This window comes from Brassica napus, chromosome C9 (genome assembly GCF_020379485.1).
Source record: "Brassica napus cultivar Da-Ae chromosome C9, Da-Ae, whole genome shotgun sequence".
Classification (NCBI taxonomy): domain Eukaryota; kingdom Viridiplantae; phylum Streptophyta; class Magnoliopsida; order Brassicales; family Brassicaceae; genus Brassica; species Brassica napus.
The window spans coordinates 25,225,801-25,252,946 of record NC_063452.1 but is presented as its reverse complement, the minus strand read 5'-3'; the positions used below and the strand labels follow the sequence as shown (position 1 = coordinate 25,252,946).

At 39.0% G+C, this 27,146-nt stretch overlaps 2 protein-coding genes, 2 long non-coding RNA genes and 1 pseudogene across 6 annotated transcripts; 1 reads left to right on the top strand and 4 right to left on the bottom strand.

Moving 5' to 3' along the window:
* Positions 1–6,027: 6,027 nt before the first annotated feature.
* LOC125575030 (ureide permease 1-like) lies at positions 6,028–8,495 on the bottom strand. Of its 2 annotated transcripts, none has more exons than XM_048768562.1 (7): positions 8,339–8,495; positions 7,709–7,976; positions 7,470–7,608; positions 7,238–7,391; positions 7,035–7,158; positions 6,583–6,957; positions 6,028–6,494 (listed from the first exon to the last, which is right to left on the bottom strand). In XM_048768562.1, exons 2-7 carry the CDS (start codon positions 7,934–7,936, stop codon positions 6,342–6,344), a joined length of 1,173 nt encoding a protein of 390 aa, XP_048624519.1. In that variant the 5' UTR covers positions 7,937–7,976; positions 8,339–8,495; the 3' UTR covers positions 6,028–6,341. The 2 variants fall into 2 exon arrangements, with proteins under 2 accessions (XP_048624519.1, XP_048624520.1); XM_048768563.1 differs by having other exon boundaries at positions 7,709–7,973; positions 8,339–8,494.
* A 362-nt stretch (positions 8,496–8,857) lies between these two features.
* Positions 8,858–10,339, bottom strand: LOC125592556 (annotated as a pseudogene).
* Positions 10,340–10,597: 258 nt separating this feature from the next.
* On the bottom strand, positions 10,598–12,059 carry LOC125592901 (ureide permease 4-like). Its single transcript, XM_048768561.1, has 2 exons — positions 10,955–12,059; positions 10,598–10,870 (listed from the first exon to the last, which is right to left on the bottom strand). Exons 1-2 carry the CDS (start codon positions 11,108–11,110, stop codon positions 10,709–10,711), a joined length of 318 nt encoding a protein of 105 aa, XP_048624518.1. The 5' UTR covers positions 11,111–12,059; the 3' UTR covers positions 10,598–10,708.
* Positions 12,060–12,288: 229 nt separating this feature from the next.
* On the top strand, positions 12,289–15,887 carry LOC111212760. Of its 2 annotated transcripts, XR_007328642.1 has the most exons (9): positions 12,289–12,501; positions 12,581–12,661; positions 12,733–12,910; positions 12,997–13,101; positions 13,183–13,402; positions 13,749–14,888; positions 15,167–15,218; positions 15,304–15,434; positions 15,583–15,887. It is a non-coding gene; the product is annotated as an uncharacterized LOC111212760 (long non-coding RNA). The 2 variants fall into 2 exon arrangements; XR_007328641.1 differs by having other exon boundaries at positions 12,291–12,501; positions 13,749–15,218.
* Positions 15,582–19,360, bottom strand: LOC111212761. The gene is made up of 4 exons (XR_007328643.1): positions 17,485–19,360; positions 17,153–17,417; positions 16,702–17,063; positions 15,582–16,565 (listed from the first exon to the last, which is right to left on the bottom strand). It is a non-coding gene; the product is annotated as an uncharacterized LOC111212761 (long non-coding RNA).
* Positions 19,361–27,146: the final 7,786 nt, after the last annotated feature.

Below are 27,146 nucleotides of genomic sequence, written 5' to 3'. Positions count from 1 at the left end.
TTTTTTATTTACAGATTTTGTCATTATATTTAAAATTAATTAATTACAATTCTAAAACTGAAGGCGTTTTTGATAATCTGAAAATATCAATATAGTATATATTATATAAAACAATTTTAAATGTAATATTACCTTATTAAGTTTAGACAAATATCAAAAAGTCGAGAGTTCAATTTTCAAGAAATAAAATCTCATAAAATTAATGATAATTCATGGAAAAACTAATGCAAAAAAATTAAAAAGTTTAATATTTTATTTCATTTTAAAATAAATTAACAAAAACAACAGGTTAATATTTATTAACCTGCACAAATAAAAAAAATTATTATCAAATATCTATTAAATATTGGTAAGTGGCAAAAATATATACACTCAATCATGTATATCAAATTTTAACCAAAACAAATATTTAAAAACAACACATGTGAATGTAGTGAACATTATAAACACTTTGTATATTCTTCTGCTTCCTCGCGTTAAGACAAGCAAATAACGAAAATGTTGGGCCAAAAACCTTAACAGACCCTGACATTTTTATCTTAACTACAATACTTACTCAGCCACATTCCCCTAAGTGATTTTGCCACATGTCTTTTATACATCTTTTATACGATCAATTTCACAAAATAAATACGACATGGCTACTGAAATTGATGGCATGGCTTCCGGAAAAATATGACATAAATAATTTCATTTAATGTTGATTTATATTTTTGGCAAACTTATTAGAATATGATAATAATTCATATATTATATTTAATATTGATATTTCTTTTTGGTAAACTTTTTTAAAATATGGTAATAGTTCATACATCATCTATAAAATAAATATATTCATATGTAACATTTCAAATTTCGAAATATTATTACTTTGTATACTTATACAATTTGTATTAATAAACCTTTCAAAAATATCTATAATTTTTTAAAAATTTAAATATCTAATCGTAAGATCATTAGTCTTATGTATCTATAAATTTTATAAATATTGTTTAGATTAAATATTTGATAATTATACATTTTTATATTATTTATATTAGTTTTATACAAATTGATTTAATATATATCAAATCTAAATTAAATATTAGCAAGAAAATAGTAAAATCTATAATATTAATATAATTCATTTTTAAATATAAATTAGATTTTAAAAAAAATTAGTGCACAGGATGCAGGAAAACACCTACTTAAAATTATAAACAAAGCAATTCTTGCGCTCCAACGTCTAGCCTATCAGAACCGTCTACGTCAATAAACGAAAAAGGCAAGCATACGGTCTAGATGCATCCACGTCATCATCATCGTCACAAAAATCTCAGAACCAGTAAAAATCAAAATTTTAAAAAATTAATCAGGCTCGAAGAAATCGTCGACATCCCATGGAGTTGCATCGAAATCTTCATTCAAATTGAACGAGAAATCCTCCGGTTCGTTCTGGTTCGGGAACGGTTTCTGGATTTTGATTCCATCCATAAACAACGGCTCCAGAGGAAACTCGGAATCCCAGAAATACTCGCCGGCGAGAAACAGCTCCGGCAACGAATACGGATCCGGGAACAAACCGGCGACGTTAGGCATTCTGAGTCAGGTGTATTCACTACTGCTTCTAGTGTGATGTGAAAGTAATGGACCTTCCTCGATAGCTCTGTAGTCTGCAATGCATTTTGGTAAATGATAAAGTTATGTTGTGGGACTTGGCATATAGGCATTTCTCAGTTATCACTCTCAGGCTTTATTCACTGTTTCTTGTGATCTGAACTTGATGTTGACGAGGATCATGCACGTTGGTGTCTGCCGCTTGATTTGCCATGGTGTTAGGAATGGATTTGAGGATCTGAGCAAGACAGATTGGTTGGGGTATATATATAGTCTGGAGATGGAATGGAGAGAGCTGGGATGCGTTTCATCAGAGTGAGTAATTATGGTGTCTTGAAGAGCCTTCGATATCATTGTGAGAGAGGGATTTAGAGAGTTAGACGGCCGTTCGTTGGGAGGAGTAATAAATAAGTTTTAATTGTTGGAGTCTCAGTTGTTAACCGGAGAAGATGGGAAGACGCTATGGTTGGGCGGCGCTGTATCGTGGGATTTTTAGGTTAGAGGAAGAGGAAATTATATGAGATGTTGGCTTACAAATGAATCTGTAAAACAAATAGGCCATCTACTATAAATAAAAGGAACTAAATTGGAGGCTTCTCAGTCTTGCTACATAGGATAAAATAGGCCAAATGAGTAAAGATTTGTTTTAATGTTATTGGGTAACGATGGTGTTGGTGTGCTGGGTCAAACGATTAGTAGTAGTAGTATTATTATTATGGTTGTTAGTCAATGGGCTCGATATTATTATTATGGTTGTTAGTAATGATTGGTCACGAATATTTTATCCTATGCGGCAGGACTGAGAAGCCTCCAATTTAGTTCATCTATACTATTAAAGCAAAATTCTATTTTAAAAATTTAGGATTCTACCCTTAGATTTTCATCATATTTACAAATAATAGAGATATCCTATATTTATGGTAACAAATAAATTTTCTTTACAAACCAAAACATAACCATAAATGCTAATTAACGATTAACATTTAATTTCGGTAAAACTTTATCATACCCATAACAATTCTTTTTTCGACCAGATTTTTTCTTGTTTTGAATAATTATATATTTCTAATCATATGAAGTATACTTAATTTTGCGGGTAATAAATAAATTAAACTAATATAATTTATTTATGAGATACAAATGAATTGATGTGTTTTTTGTAGTGTATTTTCCTAATTCTGAGAAATAACAAAATCATAAAATTTCCTTTTTACAATTTTATAGTTGAGTTTTATATGGTTGAAACAAATATATGCATCTAAGTAAATAAGTAAATAAATAATCACTAAAAGTTAAAATCTGCAAATAAAAAAAAATCTGCAAAGAATAATATTAGAATATGTAATGAGAAATATCTTTCATTGTTGCAACTTATATAGTAGTGTTTTTATATAATTGGAACAAATATATGAATCTAAATAATTTAATAAAATATTATCTTTAAAAATAAAATGTGCAAAAATATATTAAATTATGTAATGAGAAAATATCTTTAGTATATAAATATAATACTTTAGAATAAATTAAAATTAATACTATATTTTTCTAAAAAATTAACTTCTTTAAAAATAATTTCATAAATATAAATATATTTTTTTATAGCATATCTAATATCTATAATTATAACATAAACAATCAATAAAATTTAAATGTATATAGTTATCATATATAAAAACACTTAATCTTATAATTAAAAAAAGTCTTATAATTAAAAAATTTGTAGAATTTTTAAAAAAAATTAATCCCGCACTTTTTAAAGCGTGGGTCAAAATCTAGTTTTATTTATAGTAGATGATTTTTTTGTTATCCTAGTTCTGTTTGGAGTAGTAATTAATCACTCCAATCATATCCGAACTATACCTATTCATATAGTCGGCATATAAAAATAACTTGGATAATTAGGGACAATAACATAATAAAATATTCCGTTCGATCTCTGAAACTTTCTTTTTGTTAGAAAGATCCACGAGCTCTACTCTTTGTAAATATGTCTTTCACAGTTTCAGATTGAGTTTAGCCTTAATCACTAATGAAATAACAAGACATTCAAGATTAGTAACAAATGGCAAAACAAGGTCTGGGTACTAAAACGTAGTAAAGCCAAGGGTTTGGATTTGAAACATAATAGAGCTGCTCAACAAAACATTCTATATGAGGGAGACGAACAAAAACTTTGCAACTTTAAATCAAAACCATGATCGAATATCATACCATTTGATGTTTGCCAAGAACTGAAACTAAGAATAGTTTATTGAAACTACCGCTTTATTAAACAATTAAATCTAAAAGCAACAATAAGTCAATTAAAAAAGAACAAAAACAAAAAAAATGGAACAAAAGCCTTTTTCACACCGGTGAGAGGTATGGTTCGCTATCGGGATTCACAGCGGCAGCGGTGGTGGTTGGACTCGGAGCAAAAGTAGGCAATGATTTGTAGATAAAGCTGGAAAGATTTAGCAAGTTTTGATATAAACTCCTTGTTGCATCCTTAAGAAACAGACATATTGTTTCCAGTTCTGGTTCCACATCCGGATTTATGTAAATATACATGATTGATTTGGTTACGTAAGGTTTGGATGATTGGTCTATTTATAACAAACACTTCGTCATCCTAGGTTTAAATACACTAATACCATCTGGACTGTATTCATATACTCGGCATATAAAATCATACGGATAATTACGAATATATCATATTTACTATTTTAAATTTGAAAATATGTTTTTTTCGTTTTTTTTGAGATTATCTTATCTTGTAGTATATGATAAGATAATTCTACCCTAATTTTTTTATATTTTACAATACATAAAGTAAAATTCGAAAATATAATAAGTATTAATACTACTATTAGATAAGAGAAAAATACAAAAATAGCACTAAATCAAGTTTATGTTCCCAAACTAGCACTCAAGGTCAAAAGTCACAAAAATAGCACTTAATGTTTTATCAAAAGTCACAAACTTAGGGTTTAGAATTAAAGGGTGGGGTTTAGGATTTAGGGTTTAGGGTTTAGAGTTTAGGGTTTAGGGTTTAGATTTTAGAGTTTAGGGTTTAGGGTTTAGGGTTTAGGGTTTAGAGTTTAGGGTTTAGGGTTTAGGGTTTAGGGTTTAGAGTTTAGGGTTTAGGGTTTAGAGTTTAGGGTTTAGAGTTTAGAGCTGAGAAATGAGGTTTTGGGGATAAGATTTCAAATTTTGAAAAATAAAAAAATTAAAATTTTCAAAGGATAAACATAAAAAAGTGCTATTTTGGTCATTTTAGTTTTTGAGTGCTATTTTTGTGATATAAACTTAGAAATGTGCTATTTTGGAGATTTGCCCTATATTTATCTTCAACAATCTCCAAAATAGCACCTTTCTAAGTTTATATCACAAAAATAGCACTCAAAAACTAAAATGACCAAAATAGCACATTTCTAAGTTTATCCTTTGAAAATTTTAATTTTTTTTATTTTTCAAAATTTGAAATCTTATCTCCAAAACCTCATTTCTCAACTCTAAACCCTAAACTCTAAACCCTAAACCCTAAACTCTAAACCCTAAACCCTAAAATCTAAACCCTAAACCCTAAAATCTAAACCCTAAACCCTAAACTCTAAACCGTAAACCCTAAATCCTAAACCCCACCCTTTAACTCTAAACCCTAAGTTTGTGACTTTTGATAAAACATTAAGTGCTATTTTTGTGACTAACATTAAGTGCTATTTTTGTGACTTTTGACCTTGAGTGCTAGTTTGGAAACATAATTTAGTGCTATTTTTGTTTTTTTCTCATAAATATAAGCTTATGATAAATTTTAGCAATTTAACATTTTAAAATCGAAAATGATAAAAATTGAATATTAAAATATTATTTAAAATAATTATAATTTTATAAATTAAAACTTTTGTTAAAATCATTTTATAAAAAATTGATTTTTATTTTAAAACATATAAAAATATTCTCTAACTCTTTCTTTTTTTGGTTCACTCTGATGAACAATCAGAGCATAGAGAGAAGTAGCCAGTGCCGTGGAACAGAAGTCTTGGTACACTGAACTTCTCAGCAGCTCCAGTAGCCCACTGAAAGAACATGTCCGCGAAGACAGTTCGGTCGCATTGTCTGGAGGAGCTTCACAAGCTGGTCTTTGAAGTCGAGAAAGAATTATAAGGATCATGTAGTGTCTATCATCAATGTTGTTTGAGGTGAAGAAATCAGCGTTTTCACATCGTTCTGGTAACCCGAGCTGCACATAAGGGGAATCCAAGAATAGAATTCAGGTCTTGAATGTGCCAGTGGGTTTTTGTAGGATCATGGAGTTGAGAGGCGTGGTGAGGATTGTGGATTTAGATCCTCTTCTTGAGGAAACCTTAGCCATATCTAGAGTTGGTATCATGAGCGATGAAAGGGGAGAACATAACATGGAGCTTATGAGGAGCACTACCCATTATCAAGAACATAACAACGTCTAAAAATAATCATATCAAATACTATGTTTAAGGTCCATGTTATATCAAACATGTAAACATAAAATTGATGTTGAAAGATAACTAAGAGGAAAGAAACCATCTTAACACTTTTGAACATGCTACAGCCATTAGTGAAGGTACTTAATATTCTTTTAGGGCTCTTCTCCATCCTTAAAAGGACAGTTTCAAGAGCTAATTTCATGGACTAAAATCATGACAAGTTCATGAACTAAAACTGTGTTCCTTTTAGTTTTAGCAGTTGAAATTGTAGATGTTTTCTATGTGAACTCCTTTCTCAAATCATATTCTATGTCCTGATGAGGCCATAAGAACTGCAACTGCGACAATGAACATGAAGAGCATACTAATAAGAAGAACATATGTTCTTCTCGATGATCTTCTGTATTCTCCAAACAGCAATATCCCCCAAAACGTACTCACAAGTGGAAGTGCCTGAAACCCATCAAAAGATAAGTTTGTTTGCTTATTTTTTTCACTCTTAAACCACTGAACAGAGAATAATATTTTATGAAGTCTAAACCTGAACAGCGTCTGCAGCTGCATAGCCTGCGGCTTGACCACCCATGAACTGAAGACCATTACCAAATCCACAGAGAAATCCAGCCAAGAAAGACCATCCTCTACCGTTCCAGTCATTTAGGTAAGCCTTGAAAGAAGATCTTGGGAGACCAAGTACAGGCCAATAGAGAAATCTGATGTTTAGTATCAGAGCAATCACAAATGCAGAGATTGAGAAGTAGAAGAAAGCGGTGTACACGCTGAGTTTTGGAACCCCATGTTTCAATGTGTGCCACTGATCGTTTGTAGCTAAGTTGAATGCAGGAGAGAACATGGAGAAACAGATACCGGCAAAGAAAGTTATTGCCAGTCCAATTATTGTGCTTTTCCCAAAGACCTATCAATGCAAATCTTGATTTTTTCAAGAAACTAATAGCCATATGATTGTACCTAAAAATGAAAATATTGTTTCACCTTTATAGCTCTCTGTTTCTCAAGCTCTATAAGAAAAGCTGCAGTCCCTTCTTTTGCTTTCTCTTTCCCTAACCCGCTGTTTGCATGATTTGTCTCTATTTGGAAAGAAGAAGTAGTCTCTAAACTGAAACAAGATCAAGATTAGTTTAAAACATAACCAAACCAGACCAAAAATAAAGAACTAGTTGTGAATGTTGTTCAACCTATTGAAGTTTTGGAGTTTGGATTTGTTATCAGCTGCATTTGACTTATGAACAGCAGAGCCGAAACAAACTGCTATCAAGAAACAAGCGGCGCCCGGGAAAAGGATCTCAGCTCTGTTGATTCTATCATCCAAGAAATAGTTCAAAGTTGTGCCTATTCAAAAACAAAACAAAAATGTTGATGAGAAGAAAGAATCAGTTTAAAAGTAGTTTAAAAGAAACAAGAGTTTACCAATAACTACAGTGATACTAGATGTGACGACTTCAGTGACTGATAAACCAACAAAAGCCCAAGCATATTGTGTCGCTAAGTTTCCAAGGCTAAGAACTATTCCTCCAGCCATTGCAAACATCACAGACTGCCAATTATCCTATTATCAAAAAAAAAATATATGCATTTTAACAAATACTAATCCAACAAATTTTTTAATGAGATGTATGTATATATGTCTATATGGATATGTAACTGACTTGAGAAAGCTGTGTAATGAAATTTGGTCTGCTTGGACCTATTTGGCCTAGTGTGAACGCTATGATCACTGCAGCCAACAGATTTGTGATTGTGTAGTCAAGATAAGTGTGTTGAGGAAGCCGGCCACGTCTTTCAGTTAGAGTCATTATTGCTGGCCATGTCCCTAAGAAGAGAAGAGCCAAGAGCATACAAGCGATTGCTCCTCCTTTGCTCTCGATCATATACATCTTTTCACTCTCTATGCATACTATAAAATCACAAAAACTGCTGCAAAGAAGAAGATTGTAAGGTTAGTAGAGTTCACGGAAGGTTCCAAGAACAGAACACCAAGACACAAGCTGATACAAGAAGATATAAATAAAACTCAAACCTCTGTTTCACCAAATTTCACTACTTTCTTGATCTAAAGCAAACACTCTTCACTATTCTTGTGTGAACATAAACAATATTAAGATCCATCAAATTCAAAGTGAGGGTTGTAGTTCTATCAAAGATCTATGAAAATCTCAGGAAAACTGACAATATACATACAAGAGAGAGAAAATCTTTTGGATTACTAGAGAAGCAATAAGAAGAGAGACCAAAAAGAAAAAGATCTTTGACTAGTGGATTTCTTGAAATAAATTTACCTTTTTGAAGCTTTTGTCCTTAAGTTTGATTTGCTCAAAAAAAGTCCTTAAGTTTGATGTATAACAACAACAGATGATAACCAGAGAACAGAGAGAGGACAAGAAAGAAAAAAGTTGCAAGTTTTAGTTTAATTATTTGCTTATAGAGTCCCATTTGATTGGAAGATTCAGAATTTGCTTGCGGCTGTGATACTACTGGCAGGCCCATTTGATAGAGACATCTCCTTTTCTATTTATTTTAAATAATATAATTTTGTAGAAAATTGATCATTCTTGATTTGCGTTCAGATTAGATTTTTTTTTTTTTTTGTTTTTTTGCCAGTTCCGTCACAGTCAACGACTGACATAATCATATCTTCATTCGGAAAAGCATGCTGACTACTAAATCATTCAGAAATCAAAAACTAAGAAAACAGAACAAGCCAAATATACATAACAAATGTGCTAACTAGCATGAGCCTCACGTTGCAACCTTAGCTAAGTCCCTTTTAGGCTCTATCTTGTATCTACTCATTTATCTGCTAATTTACTTGGATATACACTTTTGATTATATTTCAGTCCTGAATTAGTAATACTGACATGCAGGGCCGTTCCTAGAATATTTAAGACCAGAAGCAAAAAAAACAAAATGTGGCTGGAACTGTACCAACTTATGGACGAACCTGTGATCTGAAGAAGGTGAGATGAGTGCGCGTTGCCACTAAACTAAAGAAGAAATATAGATTATGTGGCCGAAAAGCCGCAAGCAATTGCTTTATTCGCTTGATGCCAGGGCCGGCTCTGGTCAAGAATCCGTCCGCAACCTAACCTGGATAGATCAGAATCACCAGATCCGACCACGTTAATCAACGGGTCATCCGCTCCGTTTACGCTATTCGGACTCACGGTTCTCCAGCCAGCTTCAATCATTTTCCTCATGGCTTCATCTCTTGTCTCCAATTCATCCGGCGGAGTCTTCCCCCCAGAAGTACAGATGAATCAAGATAGTGCTCGAAGGGCTAGATGATGCGTCATGTTTCCTCCGGCGCTATCTCCGGCGAAGAACACGTTCTTGAAGTCGGCGTGGTTGTTTATCTAATGATCTGGTCCAGACTTAGTGATATGAGCGAACACCCACTTCAGAGCATCCCACGAGTCTTCGTACGGGATCGGAATCGGAAACTCCGGCGCACGACGGTAGTCCACTGACACCGCTAAGCAGTTTTCGGCGGCGACGGTTGAAGTGAGGAAAGTGTGATAAAGTCGGTGAGAATGCTGTTTCGACGACGAAGCCACCACCGTGGAAGTATATGCGGATGGAGAGGTTTTTCTCCGGTGAGTAGACTGAGTCTTTGGAAAAGACGCCGTTTTGTGGATCTAGAGACGGTGGGACAGTTGTTTCTCCTAACATACGCTCTATGCGGCCATTCTTGGACTACAAGTAAACTTTTATAAATAAGTGATTCAAGTTTCGTTTGATATAATACTTACTTTAGAATAGGTTTGGTTGAAACCGAATGAGTGTATGTATATATGGGTGCAAGTGTGCAACAGCTTATTCAAATATGTGGGATGCAAATAATTGGACTAAATGATTTCATCTGGATCACTAGATGTGACTTGTGAGAAACAGTTTTTCCTAATGATTATGTGGAGGAGAATAACTCAGGCGCACAAGAGAAGTCTTTAAATATTTGTCACTCATCACTGTAAGTTCAAATGAGGTCACCATCAGAGTATCAGTTAACAAAGCCCTTTCTTGATTTATTTGGGAGATACGAATTCCTTTTACATTCCTTGTAAACTAAGGCTACTCCAGTTTGTAAATTTTATCGAACTATATGAGTTCCAGTCATAGCTTGTAACGGGTACTTCTTAAGTATAATACGAGATGTTAAAAAAATTATCATTAACAAGTCCTGGCGAGTATATTGTTCGAAAGAACGTGCATGATTCCTTTGGCTATATAACAAGCCTCAAATTCACCACTTTTCTCGGATCACATCACTTACATTCGGCATCGCAACACGGGGCATATGTTCATTATGTGGACTAATTTATCATTGATTTAACTGAAGTTATGAATCTCTCTCATAAGTAACTCAGAATAATATAAATCATGAATTATTTGAACTTTAAAGCATTGAAATTTGAGTTACGTCGTACAGTGTTATGACTAATTTACAACTTTAAGTTATATTTGAACTTATGCATAACACGCAATGTTATTCAGATAAAGCTATAAGTAGAACGAGAAAACTATAATGTACTTTAGAAATATACCAAATATTTTCCAACTTGATTAGAAAATAAAAATAAACGCAACATTCGATTATTGATATTCACAACGAGCCCTCAAACGTATAGTAAAACTATATAAGAAAATGTCATCATTTCCGGTGACCACGGCGACCAGAAGACGCCATGAGAATGGCCACTGCCGCCACAAACATGAGCAACATGCTAACGAGAAGTACATAAGTTCTTCTGGACGATCTCCAATACTCTCCAAACAAAATTATACCCCAAAATGTGCTCACAAGAGGTAGTGCCTAATAAAACCAAAACAAATGACACTCATATACTCAAAATCAAACCAGTATGAACAAAACTAAACCAAGAGATCAAAAACTAACTTGGACAGAGTCTGCAGCCGCGTATCCAGCAGCTTGACCTCCCATAAACTGCAAACCATTACCAAACCCACACAAGAAGCCAGCAAAAACAGCCCAACTTCTACCTTTAGAGTCTTTTACATATTTCTTAAGCGATGATCTCGCTAAGCCTGCCATAGGCCGGTAAAGAAAGATGAGGTTTAGAATCAGAGCGATGAGAAAACCCGCGATGGAGAAGTAGAAGAAGGCCGTGTAGACAACAAGCTTAGGCACGCCTTTTGGCAATGTGCTCCATTGACCGTTTGTTGCCAAGTTGAATGCAGGAGAGAACAAAGAGAGGCAGGTTCCAGCGAAGAGCGTTAAAAAGAGTCAGATCATTGTGCTCTTTCCAAAGACCTGCCAATGAGAAGTTTTTTTCTTAACACCAACCAAGAATATACTCTCCTTTTGTTATGCAATCTTGCATAACAAGTTTCGAACTTTGAGTTCAAGGTTTCGAGTTTTTTTTTTTTCTCTTTGGTCAATGTGACTGAACCTTGATTGCTCTTTTGTTCTCTAGCTCTACAAAGAATCCTGCCGTCCCCGCTTTCGCTTTTTCTACTGGTTGCTCATGAGACTCGAGATCAGTTTCCTCTGTTAAGGGTAAGGACAAACCTAAGAATAGATCATAAGATCATCACAAAGTTTCTCAATCTTATAAAATATATAATAGGGTTTACCTTTTTCAGGGTTGTCCTCACCTTTTTTAATGGAAGAATAGAAATCCCTGTGAAATTTTTAAATCTTTAAGTTAACATGTTACTCTTGTAACATCCTACAGCCCTATTAGAATACAATACTTCGGAACTACTTTAGCATCTTCTTACCCTTCCCTGTGTATCCCAGCTTTATACTCGCTAGGTAAAGACTCTAGTTTAGCTTTGACATCAGTTGCATTAGAATAGTGAACAGCAGCGCCAAGGAAGACAGCGATCAAGAAGCAACCTACTCCCGGGAAAAGAACCTCCGCTCTGTTTATCTTGTCGTCCAAGAAATAATTCAACGTGGTTCCTATAGAACTCACCGTGACATGCAAAAAAACCAAAAACAACATCAGTGCTTGATTCATAACGTTGAGATATTATTAACCTTTCCGTTTGTTGTCTGAAAATATTATATCAAAAAATTATAAATATTTCACATCTATAAAAATGATTTTTTTTATTCTTAATTTGATTTCAACACCTTTCACTTTTATTCTTAACTGGAGAGATCCGCGTTTCGCGCGGAGTTTTTGACTTTGTATATGTATATTATATATGAGATGTGTTTGGAGTTGAATAGTATAAAGGAGGTTAAGGCCGGGGGTGCTTCGAGCATCATTATTCGGATTTGTTACGAGGGTTTCTTAAATTAATTGTGATTTTAAAAAAAGAAAATTACCTTTTAATAGAAGAAACGCCGCTTGATTATGGGAAATAAGAGACGTCGCTTATGGGACACGCTTCAAAGTCTGCTCCTCTCTCTCATCTCTCCTCTCCTCTCATCTCCTTCTTCGCCGGTGTAAAGTCTAAAGAAGAAGACCGACGGTTCACGAATCCTGATCCTTCGACCTCAATTTCGTTTTACTATCTTTGTACTGAGTTTTTTGCGTTCCTATTGGTATAGATTTGAAACGCAAGAGAAGCCTGACATTCGTGGACGTTGATCATCATCAGAACCATTTGCCACAAGCCCAAACCAGACCATGTGAGTTGATTTCGTCTCTCCCTCCTCTGTAATTCTCAGATTTTGAATGATGAATTGATTCTCTTCTGCAGCGATTGATGCCAAGACCTCTGAGTTTGCATCTGGGTTTCTGGGCTTAAGCTCAAACCAATCGTCATTGTTTTATTCTCACCAATCGCCATTGTTCAGGGTTTTGTTCTTCTGGTTGAACACTATGAAGAAAGTTGAAATTTTTATTGTCTCTGCTCATACACTGCTTTATTTCTGGTGGTAAGTTCAAAACTCTAATCTTTTCGATCATTAAAACGTTTCTGAGCTTCTTCTAAAGTTTACTTATTCATTTGATTCGTGTGAAGTCTGCTGATCCACAAACGTGTCCTGCGGAGTCGGGAGCGAAGTGTAGCGGTTCTGGTGATTGGGAAGGAGAGTTCTTCCCTGAGATCCCTCACATTAAGTATGAGGTAAGCAGTGAAACTATAGAGTAAGTACTAGTTTATCTGCATGTGTAGTAGATTGATTTGGTTGTTAACGACTTGTTACAGAGACTTAAGAGCAGTAACCCACTTTCTTACAAGTGGTATAGCGCAGAAGAGGAGATTCTTGGCAGTAACCCACTTGCTTACAAGTGGTATAACCCACTTGGTTCATCTCTTCTTCTTCTTTGGTGATGTTTATAGTGTGTCAATGCTACTTGTAGCTTCCCCACTCCCATTTTTAATGCAAGACGTGGCTCACGTCTCAACTTGACTTGAAAGGATAAAGGTTTGTGTATTTATCTTTGATATGCTCTCTTGCATGTGAGGATCATTTTTGTCTCCATCTCATTCTTATACTTGTCTGTGAATCTGTTTTCTATTCCTCTTAGAGAAAGAGCCTGTTGATGTGCTGCTAAACTTTGATTAGGGTTTAGTTTATGCGTGCTGGTTAAGACTTAGTTATGACATTTAGGTTAATGTGGACTTGCATTATTCTTACCGGGTAGACATAAAGGTTTGGTTTTTATGGAAACACAACAAAGGTGCAATAGCATGAACTAGACAAGTCTAAGTAGGCTCATTGTGTTTTAAACAACTTGGGATTCTCATATGTTCTGTGTTTCTTTCAACAGGCAATCTGCAGAAGATGTCAGAGATGATGGATTCATTTGAGAACCAGTTTGTGAATATGGAGGTCCAAGCTGAGTTCATGGAGAACGCCATGGCTGGTTCAACATCATTGTCCACTCCCGAAGGCGATGTCAACCACCTGATGCAGCAGGTAACTGATGACTATGGTCTTGAAGTTTTTTTTTTTCTAATCTTTGTTTTTAAGTTTTTTATTTAAATCTATGTTTAAAATGTTATATTTTATAATATTTTATTTAATAAATAAATTTTATTTTTAATTAAACAATGTTAACATTTTTTTTTAAGAACCCCTAAATAAGAGACTCCCATTGGAACACAAAGATTATGGTGTCTCTAAAGTAGGTTTCTTAAATAACTTTTAACACTTAAAAGTATTAAAAAAAAATTAAGAGACCCTAAATGGATTTTTGGGATAATGATGCTCTTATATTCCTACTAACATATCTCATATTACACTATTGAATGTTGTAGAGCTTCGATGTTTTGTATGTGTTTTCCACAACGGATTTACAGACACAGCTACTTGATTTGTTGTTCATGTGATGCCGGATATTGAAGGGCCCATCATTTTGTCGTTAACGCTATAAGTAATGGTTTAGCATTTGTTTGGGCCTTTGTTTTGATAGCAGAAGAACGTGGACTTTAAGGTATTTTAAAAATGGCAGTGAGAGTGTGTATTTGGTTGTTCTTGATGCTATCAGTATCACACGTAGAAAATTGTGAAAATTTTATTCATGTGTTAGACTGGATTAATAATTGAACGTATGTTACATGGGGAAGGAGAGAATATTGATTTGGAATAAACCATGTTCATATACTGGTCATACAAATCTATTTCTGAAATAGTCTAAAACAGGGATGAGATCACCAACGTACTGTTCGGGAATGTACTGTCTGCTAGTGGAGTAAATAAACATCGTAAATAAGCTTCAATATCTCCAAGGAGTTCCACTTGTGCCACTGTGTTCTGGTATTTATGGATTTTTCCACTAAAGGTTATCCTTAGTCCCTTCATTCTCAAAAGCAAAACAAAGGAAATTCTAGTTTCCTGCCTTATACTAAAATAGAAAGATAGGTCCTGGTTACCAATTGTTGAACATTTTCTTCTCTAATTTCAGAAGGTAAGCTGCATATGCGTAGTTGATTTCTTGAGCTATGCATGAATGTAGTTATCTAAACTTTATGTTAGATTCTGATTGCCATTTTATGTCTCGCTCTAGTTTAGTTATGAGAAGATATGCCATGGGTTTGTAACTTTTTAAACATCAAATCGTAAGAACATATCGTTTGTTAAAATTGGGGATAAATTATCTATAATTTCAGTATATCAGATTTTGCATTTGGCTCAGTATTAGTTGGTCTTCTCTCTCTCTCTAAAAACCCTCTGTCTTCTCTCTAGCACATCTCAGATCTGAATCGTGTTTCCGGCTCTCCAAGCCACCGTCGGCCAGGTTTGTTTGTTTATTTGTTTCTTTCGTGTTGTAGTTTTCTTCTAGTCTCTCGGTTGTTTAGTTGGCTTTGTTTTTGTTCTTTCAGTTTTAGATCTAAATCTTAAATCCATTCGTTGAGCTTTTGGTTTTGGTTGGTGCTGATTAAGGAGTCTTTGAACATGCATGGATCTTTGTATCTGGTGTTTTTGGACCTGGTTCTTCCCCACCGTTTGTTTGGTAACCTCTTCCTCAACTGTTTCTCTGTTCGTTTGCGATTTCACTGTTTATGTGGTCTCGAACTGTTGTTGTGATTGGTGGGTTCAGAAGGATGCTTAATCGTTAGAAGGTGTTGCAAAAATTAGGCCTCTGTGGTATTTGCTTGCAGGTAAGATATCCGGTTCGTCTCGAAGGTTTTGGGGCTTTGGCTCCTTATCATCAGTTCGTCGAAGGCGTCAGGTTTACCGACCTCTTCCATGAGTCTTCTTTGGAGATGTCAAGTGCTCGTGGCTTCTTAAGTGGTATGTTGTGGTGACGTTTGGAGCATAATAAAGAGTGTAGCCTTGAACTCCATTAATAAGTTTGTTCTTTGTTGACTTTATCCTTCTTCTCTTTTTTGTCCCTTCCAGTTTTAACATTGTTCAGTTATTGTATTGTTGGATCTGTTCTGAGTTTGTTTCATCCTAGCTCTAACGTTTTTTCTTTTGGTTCCGGGAACATGTCTGTTGTTCGCCGGCTAAAGTCTCCAGGGATGGCTCTTTCATCCGCTGGCTTAGTCTCCGGAAGCTATGTGGCTTGCCGGCTTCTGTGTCCCAATCATGTATTCCATCAAGTTAATATAATCTCTGTTTCGATGAAAAAAAAATCTCACCATATGAGTTTGACTTTATTCAAATCAAAAAGCTGAAGAAAGGCAAAACATGAGAATCTAAAAACAATGATTTACGTAAAGAACTATACTTTATACACAATCTGAAAAATGATTTTCGTAATGAGAAACCTTACTTCATACGTAATGAGAAACTATATTTATACACGCACTGTCTCTAAGAGACCATCATATCAGTCTCATAAAAAATTAAAAATCAAGATAGAAGACTTGTAGGTTGCAGCATCCTTTTCCACAATATAACCCGGTTCTTCTTTAACCGAAACATATATGCAACATGTTTTGGTATAAAAGTTAACTACAATTCATGAACCAGGCTTAAACCACTAACAAAAATTCATACTCTTCCTGGTTTGAAATCAGCAATGAAGAAGGTTAATTTCTTTAGCTGCTATGCAGGTGAATTCAATACCTCAAACTGCTCATGGAGATATTTATGAACTTTCATTTGCAACCTTTGAACTTGTGTGATCTCAATGCTCCTGGTGATGAGAGAGTGAAAAATTAAACATATAAGTAATTCTATAACAATCAACACTATCTCAACGTTCACAAACCAATACAGGAAATAGAAGAGGAGAAGATCATTAAAAATAAAATTGAGCGTTGGGGACGAACCTTAGTGGCATTGATTTTGATCCCTGAAGTGCTTTGAACACCTTTTTTAAGGCATTGATCTCAGCAAGATCACCAGCAAGAGTGGAAGTTGCATGCGCATAGATGTAGTTTACCTGAAAAAACATTCAGACAAATAAATGGAAACCTTTTTTTTACAAAATTTCGGAAGCCTGAAAGTTAATTCTTGTTACGTCCTCGGGTGACACACCAGCCTCTTCTAGGTAGCTCTCAATGCATGAAGAGACACCAAGCCCCAGCTCTTGGATCAGTAATATGAGGAGAATCACAGTTAACAGCGCCTCCAAGATATTTGCTACCAATGGAGCATCACGTTTCATTGCATGTTCCAAGCTTTCCATCACCTATTAGCACATATAACAAATTAGCACAAACAATGGACACAAAATTCACAATCTATATATATATATATATATAAAGTAATAGGACTCACCAGGTAACTGACTATTAGTATTTGCCAAAGACATTAACGCTGCATAACGTAAAGCGCTCCAAGGGAATTGAAGCACGTGATTCGGTCCTCTCAACAAACGTAGTATAGTTTGTGAAGTGTATCGATTCTTTTGAATCTGAGAACTTCATTTCCGTGTTGCTACTTAAAACATCAATCCGCTAATCTCATAAGTTGCACCTTCTCTCAGCAGATGTCGGAATGTGTTAAGCCAATGTTCGCTGATAGACCCTTGGATAAGGGTTTCCTGGGAAGAGGCAAACAAAATTAGATGTCTTCAAGTCTATGAGAAGCTGTCAGGTTTAGAGACAAACCTTTTCATCAATAAGGAGCATGTCAACACCCATCCCCCTCCTTTGTTGATGTCTCGGGCTTCCTAGACTCAGCAGAAGGCGTGTGACTACGGTATCGGAACAACGACCTTTGTTAACATCAGAAAAATTCGGTACGATACCATTGTTGCAGGTTTTGTAGTAAGAAAGAGATTATATTCTGTTGAAGAAGCTGGATTTGGAGATTTCTCAGACGGTTATTATATAATGTTTTTTCAGGGATTTCATCGGAACTTTTGGGAAGGAAGCTATTGAATTCATCGCTGTGAGAGAGATTGAAGGACTGATTTAATAGTTAGAAGTATAGACAACCGTCTCATCGTCTAGGCTAAGCCTTACAGAAACCTGAAGCTGTTGTCTGAGGGTTGCAGGGAATCTCAACAGGAATAGCGGAAACGCAGGTGGAGAAAACATTAGACTACTAACTATTTCATTGTCGTCGTAGGCAGGCCCGTTCCTTCTATAAGGCACATAAAGCATTTGATTTAGGCACAAAATAAAAGTGTGATTAGAAGGCCACATTTTTCAAAATATTTGTTTGGTTTAATGGTGAAGTAATCCAAAATTTAACCTTTTGGCTACTAGTTCGAACCTTTCTCTAGCAAAATTCCTAGGTATTTTCACTTATTGTAACAACCTGCCCCATGGTAACTACATGTTTCATAGGCTCCAGACTGGCCCTGCAGAGCACCGATCCTAACCTCTCACATGTGAGTCTTCACTGACTCTCCCATATAGTTTATTGGTGCGCTTGGCGTTACTCGAACCCAAGACCTCACCCTTTAACAACACTCTCACATGACGAATTGTCACCAATTGATTATTTTTGCACCACAAATTTTTGTATTGGAGGCCACATTTTTTTTCAGGCTTTAAGCCTCCCAAAAGTATGGGACGGCACTGGTCGTAGGCCCATTCCGAGAAGTTTAAGTTGAGCGCTTACGTGGCGCGATTTGCCCCTCCCTCCATTGTGACGTGGCGCAAGGAATAGAGACCAAAGTCTACTTTATTTATAAAAATTTAATTTCACCACCTTAACGCAAACGCGGAGATGGCGTTGAACCAATTGAGGCGTTTTTAGGTGAAAGAGGAAACATACCAATGACAACGGTGATGCTTGCGGTTATAACTTCGGTAACCGGTAAACCGACAAACGCTAAAGCGTATTGAGTCGCTAAATTCCCAACGCTTAAAAGCACACCGCCAACGACCGCAAGCAACACCGACGGCCAATTATCCTACACAAGTGATTCCTTCAATAAAACAATCACAAACGCAAAAATGGCGTGGCCTATGTAATTAAGGAATCTAAAGAAGATGAGACCAAACTTGAAGGAGCTGAGTGGTGAAGTCAGGCATTTGAAACGTGCTTTTTCCAACCTCACCGAGTGTAAATGCGATCACGATCGCGGCCAAGAGGTTAGCGGTTGTGAAATCAAGAAAAGTATGTTGAGGAAGACGACCTCTTCTCTCCAAAAGAGTCAAAATCGCAGGCCAACTTCCCAAACAACATAACGAAAGTATCATACATCCTATAGCTGCTGTTTTGCTCTCAATCACATACATCTTGTGTTTCTTCAACACAAAGACTCACTCTTTTCTCTTGGTATTTATGGGCTTTGTGAAAAGACCCGACCCATTTTTTCGTAACATCAGTACGAGTCTGGCTCGACTTCCTCGATCAGACTTGGGCCATTTTCAAATTTTTCCTTACTTAGAATTATTTCAGAGTGTTCGTTCTTTTTCAGACAGTCAAGTAAAGCATAATACGATTTGAATAGATAATCTGAGGTTCGAGTTAACAAGTCAGTTCGCTATAGGCTATTACATGTTAATCTCGTCCTATATCTACCCAAACCCACCATCCTTCTTTCCTGCCCTTGTCCCGCGATCAAGCTATGTCTTTACCCTTTCGGGTCTGGTCCTGATCTGCATCCAAACAAGGAGGCATAAGCAAACAGTATGCTTAGTGAGAGCGGTCATTCCGTCCCACTCAGCCAAATAAAGCAATCGAGTCAATCAGTCAATAAACGAACATGCTTGTCATCAGTCAATTACTTAGCCGACCCAATCGTTCCAAGCCAAAGCGCCATCAGATTCAATCAAGCCCTAGCAGGCCAATACGGCTCTAGGCGCATGATCTGATCCAGATGCGTCGATGGAAGGAACCGACTGTTCGGACCAACCAAGAACTTAGCAGATAATTCGAATTAGACAAGCAATCAGTACATAGAACATTTCTATCAATCAGACTACGATTCAGTACGATAGGCTACAGTCACGCACTCACCTTTTTCTTAGAGTCGGTTTGTTCTGTTGGATTCGGTTTCTTCTGACACCTCTTGAGCGGTTTCCGTCGGATCTTTGAACGCTCAGACAGTCGGATTCACCCCACAGACGATCGTTCTTGACCCGGACTTGATCAATCCAGCCAAATATCGAAAACTCTCTCTTAATCGGACTTTTCTCCTTCTGAGTTTCTCTCTGATTCTTTCTTTTTGTTTTCCGTACAGAAATGGCGAAATAAAACAAAGGAGACGACTAAAATGGGCAGTTGGGCGGTTTAGGCCCGAAAAACTGCCAAGTTAACCATTCCCGCTTATTTTACTCGCGGCTCTTAATCCGTAACCGCCACCCGCGCTCCAAAGCGTTCCAGCGCGAGTTTTTCCCCTTTTCGGACTTTAACTGTTCCCGCCAGTTTTACTTAGAGGAAACTCGAGCTAGAGCTGACTGATCCAGTCGATATCTCTAACCGCCTTGTCCGAATCAGACTGATACTACTGAATCAGCTCATCTCAGCTTAGCCGACAGTCTTAACTGTCTTGTCTGATTTCAGACAATCGCTGTCTAGCCAACCAGTTCAACCGTATTGTCCGAATCCAACAACAGTTGTCCGGATCCGACCATCGCTGTCCGAAAATTCCGCTTTGCCTGGATTTTCATCGAGTTGCCCGAACATCCTGAGTTTCAACAAACCGAACGTCCTGTCCAATAACCCGAGCGTAAGACCGACTGATGGAGCTCTGTTGGCTCAAAAACAGATCCGTTCCTAGCTTTAATCGGGTACATGGTTCCGCTCTAGTCGCTACTAATCAGGCGCCGATCCAAGTTCTCCCATCCACCCACGGAAAGTCCTTCGAACTCTGATCAGCTCTTTCCAGCATCATCCAATCCATTCAGTACGTTCTCACAGTTCGGCCAGTCAGTCCTCAGATCATCCTAACATCGATCTTCGGAACACGGTCGCTACAAGTTCTCCCCCACTTGGCTCAGACTCGTCCTCGAGTCTTTCTTCCTGAATCTTCCGTGAGTTTGTCAAACCACTTTGGAAATTCAGCTTTCATTCTCGCCTCTGGCTCCCAAGTCGTTTCTTCCTCTCCATCGCAGTCCCAAACGACTTGGATCATTTTGATATTCTTTCTGCCTTCAGGTTTGGTTTTTCTTCCAATGATCCAGACTAGTCGTCCCTCTACAGTAAGGTTCTCTCTCAAGTCAGATGGTGGTTCAGGAACCACGTTGTCTTGATTCCTTATGCATTTTCGCAGCAAAGATACATGGAACACGTTATGAACTGAGCCATCGATGAGGGCAGCTCCAGTTTGTAGGCGACCTTTCCAATCCTTTCCAGGATCTTGTACGGCCCCATGTATCTTGGACTCAGCTTGGCATTCTTTGAGGATCGATCATTGCCTTTGTAGGTGACGGTTTTGAGATATACCATGTCCCCTACTTCGAACTCAAGGTCTTTTCTGCGTCTGTCTGCATAACTCTTCTGTCTGTCCTGAGACTCTTTCATCTTCAGTTTCAAGACTCGGATTCTTTCAGTTGTCTCTTCTATAAAATCTGGGCCAAATATGTTGCGCTCCCCCACTTGGGTCCAGCATAACGGTGTCCTACACGGACGTCCGTACAATGCCTCGTAAGGCGACATTCCAATGCTTGCATGATAGCTGTTGTTGTAAGAAAACTCAGCCAGATGCAAGTACTGATCCCATTTGTCTCCCCAATCCAGAACACAAGATCGCAGTAAGTCTTCAAGTGTTCGGATTGTCCTCTCTGACTGTCCATCCGTTTGCGGATGATATGCTGTACTCATATGGACCTTGGTCCCCATCGACTTCTGCATAGCTCTCCAGAAGGCCGAATAAAACTTGGAGTCTCGGTCTGACACTATGCTTACCGGAACTCCATGAGGTCTGACGATCTGTTCCACGTACAACTTGGCTAGCACCGCTGCATTGTCTGTTTTGTTGATAGCCAAGAAGTGTGCGGACTTGGTCAATCTGTCCACTATCACCCAGATAGCGTCCTTGCCGTTCCTGATTGGCAAGCCAGTCACGAAGTTCATCGTGATTTTATCCCAAGGCCATTCTGGGATGGGTAAACTCTGAAGTAGTCCACTCGGAACTTGATTTTCTGCCTTAACCATTTGGCAGATTGGGCACCCAGCTACCCATTTTTGCAACATCACGCTTCATTCCAACCCAATGATAGTATCTCTTCAAGTCTCGGTACATCTTATTGGCTCCTGGATGTATCGAAAACTTTGACTGGTGTGCCTCCTTCAGGATCTCATCCCGCAATCCTTTGTCGTTAGGAACACACACTCGGCCGTTAACCAGAGTCGTCCCATTGTTTGAAGTCTGAAACTCCGTTTTCTCGTTCTTGGAAGCTTTGATCAGATCTTCATCCTTTTCCTGTGCAAGGCGAACTCGGGACAACAAGTCCGCCTGATCCGCTGCACCAAGACCCAACGGTTCCACTTCGTCAGTCAAGGCAGCTAGTCGTAAGGTTCCAACCATGTGAACTAGTTCCTCCATGTCTTTCTCTGAAGCCGAAGCTACTCTCTTCCGGCTCAAGGCATCCGCGACCAGATTTGTCTTTCCCGGATGGTAGGCAATATCCAAGTCGTAATCCGCAACCAGTTCCATCCAACGCCTCTGTCTAAGGTTCAGCTCTGGTTGAGTAAAGATATACTTCAAGCTCTTATGGTCCGTGAAGACTTGGACCTTGGCACCATAGAGATAAGACCGCTATATCTTCAGGGCAAACACGACAGCAGCCATCTCTAAGTCGTGTGTTGGATAGTTCCCTTCGTGTTTCCTTAGCTGTCTAGACGCATACGCGATCACTTTGCCTTGCTGCATCAATACGCACCCAAGTCCCACTTTGGATGCATCTGTGTACACCACGTATGGCTCGTTGTCCATTGGAAGAGCCAATACTGGAGTAGTCGTCAACATCATCTTGAGTTTGCTGAAACTCACATCACAGCCTTCTGTCCACACGAACTGAACATCTTTCCCGGTCAACTTTGTCAACGGTTGAGCCATGCTGGCAAATCCCTTAACAAACCGTCGGTAGTATCCATCCAGTCCGAGAAAACTCCTGATCTCTGTTGCGTTCTTTGGTCTGGGCCAGTCCGCAATGGCCTTGATCTTCTCTTGGTCCACAGACACTCCCTTGTCCGAGACCACATGACCCAAGAAACCAATTTCTCTTTGCCAAAAACTGCATTTGCTGAGCTTGGCAAACAACTTATGTTCCCGCAGCTTATCCAAAACCATTCTCAGATGGTCCTTGTGCTCTTCCTGATTCTTTGAGTAGATCAAGATGTCGTCTATGAAGACTATAACGAATTCATCCAGGTAGTCTCTGAAAACGTTATTCATCATCTTCATAACAGCTGCAGGGGCGTTGGTCAATCCAAAGGGCATGACCACAAACTCGTAGTGGCCGTATCTCGATCTGAAGGCTGTCTTACGGACATCCTCTTCAGCAATCGGAATCTGATGGTATCCCGAAGCTAAATCAATCTTGGAGAAACAAGTAGCACCTCGGAGTTGGTCCAATAACTCGTCAATCCTTGGAAGAGGGTACTTGTTCTTCACTGTGACTCTGTTAATCCCCCTGTAATCAATGCATAGCCTGAAGCTACCATCTTTCTTCTTCACGAACAGAACCGGTGCGCCCCAAGGTGAACTGCTTGGGCGCACAAACCCTTTCTCCATCAGTTCATCTAACTGTTTCTTAAGTTCTGCCATTTCAGCCGGAGCCATCCGGTACGGAGCTTTCGAGATTGGCTTTGTGCCCGGCTCAAGCTCAATCGTGAAAGGATCAGAACGGTCCGGTGGTAATCCTGTCAAGGATTCGAACACGTCATCATACTCCTTTACAATCGGAATCCCTTCCAACTCAGCATCAGGTCCGACTTCCACAGTTGTGATTGAAGCCAGATAAGCCTCACATCCTTTTTCCAGCATTCTTTCTGCTTGAAGTGCTGAAATGATCAGACTCCCATTGGTCGGTCTGACCCCTTGATAGACAAGCTTTCCATTGCCTATCTCAAACTGAACTCGGCCACGATGACAATCAAGATGTGCCTTGTATTTGCTCAGCCAATCCATTCCAAGGATCACATCGTATGATTTCACTTGGTAAACGACCAAGTCAGCTGGCATGTTCACTCCTCCAATCATCACAGAGACGTTTTGGATTTTCCCTGAAGTGTACATGATCTGACCACCAGCTGCCCGAACCACTTTTACTTCTTCTTCTGGTTCTTTCTGAAATTCCCCAATTCCAATCATCTCGGGTTGCACAAAGCAGTGAGATGCACCAGAATCAAACAGAACATGGGTTACCACTCCACCCATGACTAAGGTCCCTACATATTCACCCGGAACACTAAGGACCTACTCTACAAGCAAGCAATTTCACACAGAAATTCTTAAGGCAAAGGTGAAAGATAGGATGACTCACCAGTGATCGGACGAGACGTGCTTGGGTCCATCGACTCATCACCGATTGTGTACACCCACGGCATGATGGCCTGCCTCTTTGCCGCCGGCTGAGGCCCATCACTCGGACGCTTCCCAGCAGATTGTGCGTCCTTCGGACACTGATTCTTGTAGTGCCCCGTTTCACCGCAGTTGTAGCACACACGTTCCCCAGCACCCTTGTTCCGGATCTTCGGCCTTAGATCTTCCTCAGGGCAATCACGCACCTTGTGATCCATACTTCCGCAACGGTGACAAGCTCCCGTAGCAGCACGGCAGACACCAGAGTGCATCTTCCCACAAGTCGAACACGCACTGCGACCTGTTGCATTCGGCTTGCTGGAAGAGCCAGCCTTCACCGGCTTTTGATTCTTTCCCGCATGCTTACCAGGATGGACATGCGCCACTGTGCCAAACACCTTGGCTTCCTCACTGATTCCAGCTTCCTGTTCTGCGGCCTTTTCCACCAGTTCGGCCACAATATCATAGTTGCGGATCTTACAACGAGTTCGGAGATCAACCCTGAGTCCGCGCATGAATTTGCGGACCAAGGAAATTTCCGACTCAGCCTCACGCCCAGCATACTTCTTGAGGCTGTTGAATTCCGCTTCATACTCCCTTACAGTCGTAGTTCCCTGTTCCAGTCTGAGAAAAGCTCCCTCAAGCTGATCAAATGCTTCCGGCGGAAAATACTTCCCACGGAATTCGGTCTTAAAGTTGGCCCACGTGCACTGCTCAGCACCAATCCGAGCCGCTACACCTCGCCACCAAAGGTGCGCATCACCGTCCAAGTAGTGGACAGCAATGTCCTTCTTGTAAGCAAGAGGACAACGGATTGACTTAAAGTTCCGCCCTATCCTGTCAATCCATTGATCTGCTTCCTTTGGTTTGGAACCACCCGAAAAGAACTTTGTTCCCAGTTTCTGCATGTGGTCCATAACCTTGAGGTAAGACGGATTCCTAACAACGTGTGCCTCCTCTCCTTCAAGCACCACGTTCTCCACTTCCTCCGCAACAGGTGGAGCCACTGGAGGTGCCACCGCAGCAGGCAATCTTGCCAAGACTTGCGCCAAGATAGCCAAAACGGCTTCCAATCCAACCGGAGCAGCAGCAGCTCCAGCAGCAGCACCAGCCGCTGCAGCATTGTTCAAATTCGCTGCATTCTGAGCAGCATTCCGAGCCTCATCCGTACCAGCTTCATTCCTGGCCACGTTGCTCGCAGACCCCTCAACAGTCTCATTCACAGTCCTTATTGTGTTACGGTTACTTTTTGCCATCTACAACAAGATCACATACAAGTTAGTCAAAACTAACTTGGGATCAGGACACGGAACACAGAATTTACCGCGAGACGGCAGGCTTGGAAGGATGGTTTGCCCCAATAACCCACTATACTTAGATTGTCCTAGAACTCGACTCCGCTTTGATACCACTTGAAAAGACCCGACCCATTTTTTCGTAACATCAGTACGAGTCTGGCTCGACTTCCTCGATCAGACTTGGGCCATTTTCAAATTTTTCCTTACTTAGAATTATTTCAGAGTGTTCGTTCTTTTTCAGACAGTCAAGTAAAGCATAATATGATTTGAATAGATAATCTGAGGTTCGAGTTAACAAGTCAGTTCGCTATAGGCTATTACATGTTAATCTCGTCCTATATCTACCCAAACCCACCATCCTTCCTTCCTGCCCTTGTCCCGCGATCAAGCTATGTCTTTACCCTTTCGGGTCTGGTCCTGATCTGCATCCAAACAAGGAGGCATAAGCAAACAGTATGCTTAGTGAGAGCGGTCATTCCGTCCCACTCAGCCAAGTAAAGCAATCGAGTCAATCAGTCAATAAACGGACATGCTTGTCATCAGTCAGTTACTTAGCCGACCCAATCGTTCCAAGCCAAAGCGCCATCAGATTCAATCAAGCCCTAGCAGGCCAATACGGCTCTAGGCGCATGATCTGATCCAGATGCGTCGATGGAAGGAACCGACTGTTCGGACCAAGCCAGAACTTAGCAGATAATTCGAATTAGACAAGCAATCAGTACATAGAACATTCCTATCAATCAGACTACGATTCAGTACGATAGGCTACGGTCACACACTCACCTTTTTCTTAGAGTCGGTTTGTTCTGTTTGATTCGGTTTCTTCTGACACCTCTTGAGCGGTTTCCGTCGGATATTTGAACGCTCAGACAGTCGGATTCACCCCACAGACGATCGTTCTTGACTCGGACTTGATCAATCCAGCCAAATATCGAAAACTCTCTCTTAATCAGACTTTTCTCCTTCTGAGTTTCTCTCTGATTCTTTCTTTTTGTTTTCCGTACAGAAATGGCGAAATAAAACAAAGGAGACGATTAAAATGGGCAGTTGGGCGGTTTAGGCCCGAAAAACTGCCAAGTTAACCATTCCCGTTTATTTTACTCGCGGCTCTTAATCCGTAACCGCCACCCCGCGCTCCAAAGCGTTCCAGCGCGAGTTTTTCCCCTTTTCGGACTTTAACTGTTCCCACCAGTTTTACTTAGACAAAAATCGAGCTAGAGCTGACTGATCGAGTCGACAACTCTAACCGCCTTGTCCGAATCAGACTGATACTACTGAATCAGCTCATCTCAGCTTAGCCGACAGTCTTAACTGTCTTGTCTGATTTCAGACAATCGCTGTCTAGCCAACCAGTTCAACCGTATTGTCCGAATCCAACAACACTTGTCCGGATCCGACCATCGCTGTCCGAAAATTCCGCTTTGCCTGGATTTTCATCGAGTTGCCCGAACATCCTGAGTTTCAACAAACCGAACGGCCTGTCCAATAACCCGAGCGTAAGACCGACTGATGGAGCTTTGTTGGCTCAAAAACAGATCCGTTCCTA